The sequence below is a fragment of the Rhodamnia argentea genome, chromosome 5, assembly GCF_020921035.1.
Source record: "Rhodamnia argentea isolate NSW1041297 chromosome 5, ASM2092103v1, whole genome shotgun sequence".
Classification (NCBI taxonomy): domain Eukaryota; kingdom Viridiplantae; phylum Streptophyta; class Magnoliopsida; order Myrtales; family Myrtaceae; genus Rhodamnia; species Rhodamnia argentea.
Window position 1 is genome coordinate 23,868,154 of NC_063154.1, and position 14,186 is coordinate 23,882,339.

A 14,186-nucleotide genomic window follows, 5' to 3' on the forward strand; every position below is an offset into this window, starting at 1 on the left:
CGACAATCATTTTCTTCCAGTTACTGGTTGCGCGTCATTCATTGTCTTTCGGATGTACGTTTGACGGTCGCAGCTTGTGATGGGTCGAAGCCTTTTAAGGATTCCCGTTAGCTCCGTGCCGTGTCGACAATCATTGTCTTCCGGTTGGTCAAATGGAGTCACATGGACTATCAAAAGCCATCACCGGAAGTAAGGGACGATGCCCGATCCTGCCAGGAGAGCACCAACAGACTAGTGTGATGGACCTACGGGTCGGATCTGATAATAAATGAACTACGTGTGGTGTCCTATGCACGCAAGTGTTGTGATACTTTGCAATGGGTTGAATTGATTTGATTGGTTGACTGTTGAATCGAGTCTACATTGCATTACGTGTGGCCTGGAGGGTAAGCTTGCATGTGATTGAAATATCTGCTCCGTATTGTTGTGATTGTTTATTAGGATGTCTGAGCAAATCAACGTCCTAACCGGGCTTAGGCTTTGGCTCACTCGAGATTAATTTCTCACCCCATCGTGGCTAACATTTTTCGTGCAGTGACGGAAGCCGTAGACGTTGAACCGTCAAAACCGTGGTAGGATTTTTGGGAGTAGATGAGGGATTAACCTTGTCTAACCCCGTGTCTTTTTGTGGTCCTAGTGAGCCGCCCCAAAGGTTGTTGAACGAAGTCGTTTTGTGAATTGATTGTGTTAATTTTTCTACCGAACTATCCCTACTAATCTTATTGTTTAGGAGTTGCACGTTCCGCATGTGCCGTAATTTCGTAGGCCGATAGCTTACCCGGGACGCTATCATTCATGACCTGAAGCGGGTAAGGTAGGGATGTCGCGAGCTCGAGAGTCGTGGCGTGACATTCCCACCCCAAGGTAGTATCAGAGCAAGGTCAGCCCGATCCATCCGGTCATTAGCCGGGAGTGATAAGAAGCGATAAAAATTGAGATAGTGAGTGGGTTAATAATCATTATGCATGTGATTGTTGATTCCCGAGCTTTGAGTTGTGGGGCCACCTTCTAACCACGCTTGCTATGGGGCATGCGGGACTTCGTAATTTGCTTGCGAAATGAGCGAACACGGTAAACGAGCACCCCGAGGACCTCGGACTAGGCCTGTCGGGCCGATAGGTGAAATCTTGGAGGAAGATAGAGCGCCGCGCACCGCCGAGCCGGTTGGGCAAGAGCCGACTATGGTTGGGATTGTGCAAGCTCTGGGAGCTATTGGAGACCTTATGGGGCAGCAAGTGAAGAATCAGAATCTTGTTGCCGCCGCCGCCACCGGAGCCCCACCTGTGAATCAGCCCTCTGGAACCGTGAATGATGGGCACCCGGCTTAGAGACCGGTAGAGCAATTTCTCAAGCTGAAACCGCCCAAGTTCTCTAGGAGCGGAGATCCCGAAGCCGCCACTTCATGGATCGAGGAGTTGGAGAAAGCCTTTGACCTATTAAGGTGTACCAATGAGGATAAGGTCATCCTGGCCATGTACCGGTTGCAAGGAAATGCAAGTACATGGTGGAGAGCTTCGAAGGACATAGTATTTCCCGAGGGTATGGTCCCAATGTGGGATGCCTTCGTGGAGGCTTTTAATGGAAAATGCTTCTCCGACACCGCGAGAGAACAAAAGATGGCTAAGTTCTTTCGCTTGCATCAAAATCGGATGACAGTTGATCAGTATGAAGCCAAATTTGCTAAACTATCTAAGTATGCTCCGAAACCGGTTGAAGACCCCGTGGATAGGGCAAGAAGGTTCAGAGAGGGGCTGAAACCCGAAATCAGAATTGTGTTGATACCATTTAACCCGAAGGATTACAACGACCTCTATGAGAGAGCGTAGATGGTAGAGCAGGATCTGATCGAAAGGGCCGCCGCTTCCGGATCGCGGTTCGCGCCTTTGAATAGATTTGATAAGCGGCAAGGAAATCGATTCAACGTTTCGCCTAATCGTCGAGGAGCGATCAGCAAGCCAATGCCTTATCGAGACGATGTCCGCCGCCCGTGTAATAAGAGGCATGAGTCTACTCTGTGTTCGATGCGTGGAGTTTGCTTTGGATGTGGCCAGCGGGGCCATCTGGTGAGAGACCGCCCGTAGGGGCAACAAGCTAGGCTGCTGGGAGGCCAAGTTGGAAGGATTGCGCCACCAAATTACCGTAACGGACCTCGGGCGCAAGGACGAGTGTTTTCTGTCACACGGGATGAGGCGAAGGATTCGCCGACCGTCACCGATACGGTCCTTCTACAGAATAACATAGCTTATGCTTTGTTTGACCTTGGTGCTACACATTCTTTTGTTGCGAATCGATTTGTTAGACTGTCTAGGTTGATTGTGGTACCATTAGATGTGGTTGTCAAGGTGTCTACACGTTTAAAGGATAGCATAATAGCTGCAGTAGGTTGTCCTAGATGTAGACTAGTGGTAAATGGTCATGAGAGTAAGATAAATCTAGTTGTACTGGAGATGTACGATTTTGATTTGATCGTGGGAATGGATTGGTTAACGAAGCAAAGGGCCACGATGGATTGCTATCGTAAGGCGATTTAATTTAGGCTGTTGGATGGGGCCAGTTTTGAATTTGTGGGAAGTCGAGGAGGAACCTTGATTGTAGTAATCTCGTCGCTAAAGGCGACTAGGTTATTAGAAAGTGGTTGCCAAGGTTATTTGGCTACGATAGTGGATACGTCTGTTGGGGAAACGAAATTGGAGGATATTGTTGTAGTATGTGAGTTTCCGGATGTTTTTCTCGAAGAACCGCCTGGATTGCCGCCGGATAAAGAAATAGAGTTTGTGATAGAGTTAGCTCCGGGGAAGGAGCCGATCTCTAAGGTGCCGTATAGAATGGCGTTGTCAGAACTAAAGGAACTTAAGATGTAGATGCAAGAACTGTTAGATAAAGGATTTATCCACCCCAAGACGTCGCCGTGGGGAGCACCCGTGTTGTTCGTCAAGAAAAAGGATGGTTCTATGAGGTTGTGTATAGATTACAAGCAGCTAAATCAGGTGACGATCAAGAGCAAGTACCCACTACTTAGGATTGATGATATGTTCGATCGGTTGCGGGGAGCATCGGTGTTTTCTAAGATTGATTTATGGACGGGATACCATCAATTGAGGATCGGGAAGGAAGATATACTCAAGACGGCATTCGGGATGCGTTATGGACACTATGAGTTCACGGTGATGCCGTTTGGTCTAATGAATGCTCCTGCTGCATTTATGGACTTGATGAATAGAGTGTTCAAAGAATTCTTGGATCGCTTCATAATTGTGTTTATAGATGATATCCTGGTGTACTCGAAGAGTTTTGAGGACTATGAACAACACCTCGAGGATAGTGTTGGAGACTCTGAGATTGCATCAACTTTTTGCCAAGCTCGGTAAGTGCAAGTTTTGGTTGGCTCGTGTAGCGTTCTTAAGCCACGTCGTCTTTGGTGAAGGAATCGCTGTAGATCCGTCTAAGATTGAGGTAGTTATAGACCGGCCAAGACCAACGACAAGAACGGAGATCAAAAGCTTTTTGGGATTGGCAAGCTACTATAGGCGATTCGTGGAGAAGTTCTCCGCTATAGCCTCGCCTTTGACTAAGTTGTTGAAGAATGATGTGAAGTATGAATGAATAGACAAGTGTGAACGTAGTTTTCAAGAGCTTAAGCATAAGCCAACTACGGCTCCCGTATTGACAATTCCGTCTGGTCCTGGAGGGTTCGAGATCTACAGTGACACATCTCTCGGAGGTCTAGGTTGTATTCTGATGCAACATGGAAGGGTAGTAGCGTATGCGTCTCGCCGCTTGAGACCCCACGAGTTGAACTATCCAACGCATGACCTGGAATTGGTTGCGGTCATGTTCGCCTTGAAGATTTGGAGGCATTATATGATTGGAGAAAGTTTTCAGGTGTATACCGATCATCAGAGCCCGAGTATATGTTCTCTCGTAAAGAGTTGAACATGAGGCAGCGTCGATGGATGGAGCTGCTCAAGAATTATGATTGCGAGATATTGTATCATCCGGGCAAGGCGAATAAGGTTGCATATGCCCTAAGTAGAAAATCAACGATTGCTCAATTACGTGTGAGTGAATGGTGTCTGCTTGAACAAGTGAGAGACTCTGACTTTAAGTTGGAGATAAGTCGTATGTCGAGTCCGGTGGCTACATTGAGAATTGAGCCAGAAGTGCAAGTGAAAATAAAGACCCCGTAGTCGACAAACCTTATTGTTAAGAAGATTCTTCAAGAGGACTCAACCAAGCGAAGGGTTGATTTTCAAGTGGTCGAGGATGGGATATTAAAGTTTAGAGGACGTCTAGTTGTGCCAGTTGATGAAAGTCTAAGGGATGATATCTTATTGGAGGTACATCGTAGCGCTTATAGCATCCATCCTGGAATTACGAAGATGTATCAGAATCTGAAGCAACATTATTGGTGGAATGGAATGAAGGCAGATATAGCTGAGTATGTAGCTAAGTGTTTGACCTGTCAGCAAGTCAAGGCGCAGATCTGTAAACCGGGAGGATCGTTACAGCCTTTGGAAATTCCGGAGTGGAAATGAGAGCATATCACGATGGATTTCGTGATGGGATTGCTTAGAAGTCAGAGAGGACATGATTCAATCTGGGTTGTAGTCGACTGATTAACGAAGTCGGCACACTTCATTCCAAGAAGAAAAGACTTCGCCTTGGACAGATATGCAAATTTGTATGTGAGGCACATCGTCAGACTACATGGAGTGCCAGTGACAATCACCTCAAATCGTGATCCCAAGTTCACTGCTACATTTTGGAAGAGTCTGCAGATCGCTCTAGGAACAAAGCTGCAGTTTAGTACGGCCTACCATTCGCAGACAGATGGTCGGCCTGAAAGGACGATTCTGACCCTGGAGGATATGCTAAGAGCTTGTGTCTTGGATTTCAAGGGCAGTTGGAAAGAGCAGTTGCATTTAGTTGAGTTTGCCTACAACAATAGTTATCAACAGTGTATCAAGATGGCACCATTGTATGGTAGAGTGTGCCAAATGCCAGCCTCTTAGGACGAAGTAGGTGAAAGGAAAATCACCGGTCCCGAGTTAGTACAACGATCTATAGAAGCTATCAAAATGATCAAAGACAGACCGAGGACCGCTCGTAGTCATCAGAAGAGCTATGCAGATAGGAGGCATAGGCCTCTGGAATTCCAAGTGGGTGATCATGTTTTTCTAAAGGTGTCGCCTATGAGAGAGACATCTCGTTTTGGCAAGAAAGGAAAGTTGAGCCCTAAATTTGTCAGGCCTTTCGAGATTTTAGAGCGGATTGAAAATCTGGCATATCGTCTTGCGTTGCCGCCAAGACCGGCTTAGGTGCATAATGTATTCCACGTGTCAATGCTAAGAAAGTACGAACCGAACCCCGCTCATGTGCTGAGTTATGAAGAAATCGAGCTAGATGAGCGAGCTACGTATGTGGAACTTCCAGATCGAATCGTGATAGGAAAGAGCAAGTGCTCCGGAGCAAGACGATTCCGCTAGTTAAGGAGGTTTGGCAACACCATGGGACCGAAGGTGCTACATGGGAGAACGAAGAACTTATGAAGAGTAGCTATCCATATCTTTTTGAAGAATTGTGACTATACTATAATTTTGGGGATGAAATTTCCTAAGGTGGGGAGAGTTGTGACGCCCGGGAAATTCGAATTTTGTAATTTGCCAAGATTTGATAAAAAGAAAAAAAAATTGAATTTTAGTCGGCGCAAATTTTGGATCGAAAGGATGAAAGTGATGGATTTGGACTAATCCCAAAATGTCATTCGATTTCGATTGGGTCTCGAAATCTCAATCGCAATGGCTTAGGATTTTTAATCCTCGCGCCTAGCCTTTTTCTAGACCGAACCAAGCCCATAAAACTCCAAATTTTATTCCCAAATTTTAATCTCTCTCTCTCTCTCTCTCTCTCTCTCTCTCTCGCGCGCGCCTCCCTCTCCCCTATTCTTCGCGCGGATGCGCCCTCCCACAACTAAACCGAGACCACCATCTTCCTTCTTCCTCTGCGATTTTTGTCCGACAGCCACCCCCAACCTCCGTCCGCCAATGCTCGCCGCCACCACCACCATCTCAACCGCCGTTCGCCTCCGCGAGCAGCCCATAGAAGCCCAAACGTCCCCTACTCTGTTTCGGCCACAAGAAGTGCCCGAGCCACCGTGGCTGTTCCGTCACCCTCAACCCGGATCTTGACCACCACCAGCTATCACTCCCTCACCCTCCGACCCTTAGCCACCGCCATGATCGTCGACGATCGCTGCAAAGTCGCGGAACCGCCGTGAACAGCCGCCCAAAGCCGTCCGCCCTGTTTTTGCGTCGCTCGACCAACGCCTCTGTTCCAGCCGCCTCCGCCCAAATCCGCCGGTCGCCGGCCGCCACCAACAACCATCCACATCCCTCTGTCGTCCCTCGAGGCTAGTGGAAACCACCCGCCACCAGTAGAGGCCGTGAACCACCCCGAAACAACCTCCCCCGCTTTGATCCGAGCCTCTCCCGTTTCAGGCCGGTTCTGCCCGCCTCGCTCCGCTGCCTCCGGTCGTCCGCAAGTGCCGTCATCGCCACCTCCGGCCACCCCAAAGACCCCCAAACCTTGGCCAAGCTTTTCCCCGACCTTGGACCACCCGAATCCCCACAAATCAGCCTCGTTTTCCCCTATTTTCCCCTGCCAGCCACTGTTCCGCCACTGTTCACCGCCGGCCGCCACCCTCGAGCCCCGTGCCACTTTCTTGAAGTGTCATCAAGTCTTTCGGGCCGTCCTGCACCGAGTTGAAGCCCGAAGTTCAAGTTAGATCACGGGTCGCCAATAATCGCCGCGGGTCGGGCCGAGTTCGTGTCACCGCCGCCGCTCGAGTTGAGACCACCCGAGCTATTAAATTTGTGAGTTAGCCTCTAACTCTTGGTTGGGTCGCTAATTATGTTCAGACTAGTTAATTAGATTATTAATTGTTTAGGTTAGAAACTTGGTTTAAGTTCAATGGCCCTAATTGGTTAAGTTAGTTTAATTAGTTAGGATTCTATGCCTAATTAGATAAGATTGATTGATTTGAATTGATTGACTTAATTGATCGCGAGCGAGCGATAAGTCAGAGATGAGTGCACAATTGGAATTGAAATTGATATTAATAATCAACTAGCTGCAATTGATTAAATGAATTGTTGAATTGTTGGTCGTGAGTGCCAGGTTGGCTGTTGATTGCCGTGGGGGTCCGTTTAGATATTAATCGCCCAAAATTGCTTGGTCGTCGGGCCGATTTAAATTGCGCATTCATGTAACCACGTATGAGATAAAATTGCATGTTTTTGCATGAAAACGGCCTTGGGTCAAGTATTTGAACATGCGAGTATGAGCATTCGACCTAAATCCAAGAAATGAACTAGCTGGTTGTCAAAGTGCATGAGTGGTCACATAATGCAATAATTCCGACGATCATTGTCTTCTGGTTGATCGGTCCCGGCAATCGTTGTCTTCCGGTTGCTGGATACGCGTCGATCATTGTCTTCTAATCGTATGTTTGTCGGTCGCAGCTTGTGATGAGTCGAAGCCTTTTAAGGATTCTTGTTAGCTCCGTGCCGTGTCGATAATCATTGTCTTCCGGTTGGTCGAACGGATTCACATTAACTATCGAAGCCGTCGCTGGAAGTAAGAGACGATGCCTGGTCCTGCGAGGAGAGCACCAACCGACTAGTGTGCTGGATTTACGAGTCAGATCCGATAATAAATGGACTAAGTGTGGTGTCCTGTGCATGCAAGTGCTATGATGCTTTGCAGTGAGTTGAATTGATTTGGTTGGTTGATCGTTGAGTTGAGTCTGCATTGCATTACGTATGGCATGGAGGGTAAGCTTGCATGTGATTAAAATATCTGCTCTGTATTATTGTGACTGTTTATTAGGGTGTCTGAGCGAATCAATGTCCTAACCGGGCTTAGGCGTTAGCTCACCGAGATTAATTTCTTACCCCGTCGTGATTAACAATTTTTAGGCAGTGACTGAAGCTATGGATGTTGAACCGTCAGAATAGTGGTTGGATTTTTGGGAGTAGATGAGGGATTAACCTTACCCGTCCCCGTGTCTTTTTGTGGTCCTAGTGAGCTGCCCCGAAGTATGGGGTTGTACTTTTTTTACCGTAGCTCAGAGGGGTTAAATTTCATCTACTCTGATTGTTGAACGAAGTCGTTTTGTGAATTGATTGTGTTAATTTTCCTACTGAACTATCCCCGCTGATCTTGTTGTCTAGGAGTTGCATGTTCCGCATGCGTCGTAATTTCATAGGTCGATAGCTTACCCGGGACGCTATCATTTATGATCCGAGGCGAATAAGGTAGGGATGTCGTGAGCTCGAGAGTCGGGGCGTGACAGCTCGGATATATAATAGGTTTAAATTATTTATAATGGCAACTTCATATTTTAAAAGTGTCTAATTAATTAAAAAAAGAGTGCTCGTACTGCAATTATTTTTCATAAGGTCTCCGATGTCTATATCGTATTGATAATCAACTGAGATGAAAGTATTTAATTCCATAAATTGGGAAAATATTGATGAACAATGGAGATAAAAGGAAAAAAAAAGTGGATAAAGTAAAAGGAGTTAAAAACTAAAATAAGGATAATCTTGCAAACATAAAGTGTCCACCTACGACTTCAATCGTCGTTCATTTGTGGAACAATAACACCAATGGTTCTTGAACTTTAGTTAAATGTGCAATATCGTCTCTAAACTTTTAAATTGTTCAGTGTGATACGTAAAATTTAGTTCAATATGCAATGTGGTCCTTAAACTTTTAATTTGTTCAATATGGTCCATGAACTTTTGATGCATGTTCAAGTTAGTCCCTAAATTATATGTAAATTGTTCAATATTGTCCTCCCCATAATTCAAGTTCGGGAACAAAATCAAACATTTTGATGTAGTTCAGGGACAAGATTGAATATAAACCAAAAGTTCATAGATCACATTCAATAAATTAAAAGTTTAAGGGTGATATTGCATATTAAACTAAATTACAAAAACTATATTGAACAAATCAAAAGTTTAAACATGACATTGAACATTGGGCCAAAGCATAGTGATCATTCATATTATTATCCCTTCATTTGTTGGTAGCAAGTTACAACCGACACATAATATTGATGATGGCGGCATGTGGGCAAATTCTTTTTTTTTTTTCCACCCGCATAGTTTCTAAGAATTGTCCGACAAATAGAATATATGCATCTTAAAGAAGCTTAACAACGCCCCACCCCCCACAAACAAAAAAAACTAAAAAAAAAAAACTTTTGAGTGTGACCTTCATAGATGAATCAAATTAGTTACCATGAATCTATTAGATGAAAATGATTAAGTTAGCAACCCTAACTCATTATGTACCAATTTATTTACCATGAACTATAGCACTTGGAATTTCACAAACCTGAGGACTTTAGCTAGCAGTGTCTCGGCCTCTAGGATCTTTACAAATCCTAAGTACGGATAATTTGTGAGTTGGGAAAATAACCACATCTCCAAAATATTGTACTAGAGTAACCAATTGGTTGAGAAAACTAGGTCGATCGGATACCTAAAAGCTTAGGTAGTGAAAACTGGGGCTTATCATGTCGGTTCATTTCTTGGGCCTTGGATGTTGAGACTAATCGCAGCATCTATAATTATTCCACGACTTAATTCTGGGTCGATCTTTCAAGGGCCCTTAATTCTATGTTGATGACCATGGAGCTTCATATAGATTCACCTATGAGATAATTCCTCAATGACTTAATAATTTTCTTCATCTTTTTTTTTTTTCAAATTTTTATCATTTTTTTCTGATGTGGTGCTCGGTGGGTGCCATATCAGCAGTAAGTGTTTTATAAAAGTGATAAAGTAAAGTCACGTCAACATTTTGAATTAGCCAAATTGGTTTGTTCATTTTGAGTTAGCCAATTGGATGGAACTAATGGAGGGTTTTGGTTACACCAAATTGCAAGTCAAATTTCAAGCTTGATAAAATCATTCACAAAGATAGTAGACGGTGATTGCAATCTCAATGTTGACATGTCACTAGGCTTCAAATTTTAGGATATTACAATTATAGCCTGCAAACATATAGTGAGTTGGCAAATCCTCGACTGAGGGAATAATTGACCACCTCTTCTAGGAATCAACATGGATGACACCCCGACCCATTCCACTCTCGGTAGAATTTTTCTTTCCTTGTTGGGTAGTATGAGAGGAATTGAAGAAGAGAATGGGAGAGATATATTTTCTTGTAGGCCCACATGGATATGTTTTTCTATGATGAGAATTAATTGTCTTCAATGTGTTCACTATTGCAGCCAGTGAATGACTAGGATGGCATTATTATTGTGCAGCGATAGAAACAGATCTGCCTAGAGTTGTCATAATATCTTAAAATATTGATAATTGGCCACATATTCTATAGTTCTAAATGATCTTGTGATTTCACCAGGAACTTGATATTTAGTATTCTTCTATGGAGGCTAATCAAACAAGTCAATCTGTTGCTTCCGAGCTTCAAAGACATGCAGTTTTGGGAGTTCACAAAGAAAGGTCGGCGAATATTTATGCACGGTTGGACATTTGCTCATGCAGAAATATTCACCGACTTTTCTTCCTGAACTCACAAAAATGCAAATCCTTGAAGCTCGGAGGCAATAGATCGACTTGTTTGATCTGCCTCCGTAGAAGAATATCAAATATTAAGTACATGATGAAATCACAAACTTATTTAGAAACATAGAATATATGGCTGATTATCAATACTTTAAGACATTATGACAACTCCAGGCAGATCTGTTTAGATCACTAGACAACGATAATGCCATCCTAGTCATTCATTGGCTGCAATAGTGAACACATTAAAGACAATTAATTCTCATCACAAAAAAACATATCCATGTGGGCATACAAGAAAATGTTTCTCTCCCATTCTCTTCTTCAATTCCCCGCGCTCATACTACCCAACAAGGAAAGAAAAATTCTACTGGCTAGGTTATTTTGTTAAAATGAAACGTCATTACACTAATAAAGTAAGAATATTGACATTATATGACGTTTTATACTTTGCAATTGTCGCAATACCTACATTCTCATAAAATAAAATAAGAAACATATGACATTCACTTGGTTACAAGAAAACTAAGTAATGATCTAAATAAGAAAAGAAATCTCGTTCTATAAAGTTATCCACTTATAATCGGAAATTCTGTATATGATATCATAATCTTGATATTAGACAAATTATACTATCATATATAATATGCTGCACTCGGTTTAAAAAAACGTCGTCAATGGTGGTGCAGCATTGTAAAACTAAAACAAAATACATATATGATATCATGTGTACATGATTAAGACCAAACTTAACAAATCTCTAGAGACTAGGCTAAAAATATTATGATGATTTGTACTTGATAACTACTTCACATCATAAATTCGTAAAATGATTATTTTATTTTATTTTACGAGCAAATTTATTAGAATTTAAGTGGAAAATGTACAGATAATTTCTTTTGGTTGGGGCACAGGTTACCAACTAAAATCACCATATCTCAACTGGAATAAGAGTTCAATTAAAAAAAAACTAGAATAAGATAAAAAGATAAAAGAGCAGGAGTAGAAAGCCATAAGGTAAAAAAAAAAAAAGGAACGTAAAAGGCAATAATTTCTTGACATCGTTTCTTAGTTTGCATAAAAAATTAAAAGGCAACGTTGCAGGAACTGGAGAAGGCAGTCATAAGGTTCCAGCAACACATTTTTTAGGTTAATAGTGGTCCGTTACTCATGCAAAAAGCGACCGACTGTTATGTGGCACATTTGGCGTGGACAACGTTTGTCCTCGCACTTGTAAATCTTTGCATTTGCATATCCAAGCTTAATAGTAATGTCATTCTCCAACTCATTCTTAAAACGAACAGTCCGCAAAAGCCAAGATGCACGTCTAAAATCCTTCCACATTTCAGAGGAAAGAGAACTTGTATCAGAAATCGAAAAAGAAAATGCCCCATGCTGCAACTCCAATGGGCTCATCAAAAGACACAATAGCCACCTCAAATGACAGAACCTAAAGCAGTGGCGTCGTCATAAAAACAGATAAACACGTATAAGACTGACTAGCCCTAGCAGGAAATTTTCCTTGGCTCTCCACAGACTACGACCACAATCAATTTTAATAATAGAATGCAGATTGACACTAGGTTTTCTCCAAACAGGACATCATAAAGCCCTGAATGAATTTGGTCACTAATCATTATATGGCAATCAAAGCCAATATAGGGCAGGTAGAAACTCTAGTTTCGAAGAAAACATTAACATTGAACCAAATAACAAAGGGCATAGTTACCTGCACACCGGAAATTGCCTTTGCAACTGTTGACTTTCCGTTCGCCACACGACCGGTAGTGCCTGATAGAGAACAACGTGCATTGAAGTAACTCGCTAACTAAGAGAAATTTTCAGCCCATAGTTAAAAGTAATAATAATAATAATTTTAGCGTACGTACAGACCGATATTTATAGTCACCTGCCATAAGCTTACTTCCGGAGAGAGTGGAGTCAGTTTTGTCTCGTCCAATTTACTTAAATCCTGCTCCATCAAACCCTTCCGAGACATTTTGGCTTGTTCCGAAAAAAGTCCTGTTCAAATAATGAGAGGACCACTAAAACGGACGACTTTATGAGAGGTAAGACAAACAAACTGCTGAATGCATCAAAGAAAGTGGAATGATGATTCAAGGTCTACAAAGTTAAAAGGAAATGCATTCAAACAGATAGTATTTAACCAAAGCACACCGAATTATATTCGATTGAAGCTCGATAGAGAACTCAAACATGTGATAATGAATGAGAACAAAAAATATTGGGGAGTATAAGCTTTTCCTGCTTCACCTTCTTGATTAAGCTGGAAACTTGGAATCAGCAGTTCAAAAAATTGAGATCAAGTATATAATATTTATCAAGCGTATCAATAGCATATCAGAGTATATTACAGACCCTACTGCCATATACATGACGAAATCTCATATGGATATTAACTGCAAAAGTGGATTTGAAGCAACACTGGCCTCAGAAAAAAAATAATAATAGGGAAACAAGAAGGTTTGATATATTCATCAATCAAAGTTCACATAATTGAAACCTTTAAAAATGAATACCCTCAAACAAAGTTCACTCAAAATGAGATAGCCACTTCAAAGACCCATAACGGGCGTCTAGTATTGAATTTACCCGATGCAATAGTACTCGTTTTGGGAATTTCAAGTGCCAATCCCTAAAACGGACTATGGAATGTAAAACCCACAAAAATAACAGTTGAAAAAAGAGCACCACGATGCCCAACAAAGCCCCCCGACGAAAGAGCAAAATATAACCAAGAACGATACGCAGAAATCGTTCAAAACAAAGAGAAAAAGTATGACATTGACAGAAAATGTGAATCGGGATTCCCTAAGAACCACCTGAGCTTCGGAGTTTAGTTGCCCAAGCCTCTACGAGCGAGCGAGGGTTTTTGAGTTTTGGTTGTCCAGACAAGCAGAGAAAGAGCACATACATTCCCAGAACTCCACGGACAACAGTCCTACGTTATTTTCGTCGAGTCTAAAGGTTATAATTGTCAAACCGTTTGTGTTCTTCTCGGGTCCGGCATTTGCTGTTGGTGGCCAGAGAAGGATGAACGATGTCCAGCGATCTAGAGCTTCTGCTAATGAAGTGATTCCCAACCTCGAAGCGACCGTAGGAGAAGTGAGAAGAAAGAAAGGAACGAGGGAGAGGAGGAGCTGCTGTGCTGGTGGTGGCCGGAGAAGGAAGAAGGGGAGAGAAGCATCAAAGAGAGAATTCTTCTCCTCCCTTTTTCTGAACGTGTGCGCGACCCTGAAGGAACAATAGTGTTGCTTATGTAAAGAAGACGGATAGCGCAGAGAGAGATTAATCGCTAAAGTATCGCACAGATTGACTCGCGCGGTTAGCAGAGAAAGCGGAGTCAGTTGTGAAGAAAAATCAAAGGAAGAGAGAGATGAATCGCTTAATATACGGGAGACGGTTAGCAGAGAGTGCGAATTCGCCTTTCGTTTGTTATCTACGTAATATCTATTTTCCTTGTTCTTTTACTATTTCGACGTAAAAGTTGATCTTTGATTTATTACAAAAACGACACCAAAGTTCAAAATGAACTTTGATTTTGAACTTGAAAGACAGTTA

At 42.7% G+C, this 14,186-nt stretch overlaps 1 protein-coding gene across 1 annotated transcript; it reads left to right on the top strand.

Annotated features, from left to right (window-relative positions):
* Positions 1–1,058: 1,058 nt before the first annotated feature.
* Positions 1,059–1,826, top strand: LOC115727378. The gene is made up of 2 exons (XM_048279706.1): positions 1,059–1,283; positions 1,329–1,826. The coding sequence occupies exons 1-2, from the start codon at positions 1,059–1,061 to the stop codon at positions 1,824–1,826; spliced, it is 723 nt and encodes a 240-aa protein (XP_048135663.1).
* The last annotated feature ends 12,360 nt before the right edge of the window (positions 1,827–14,186 follow it).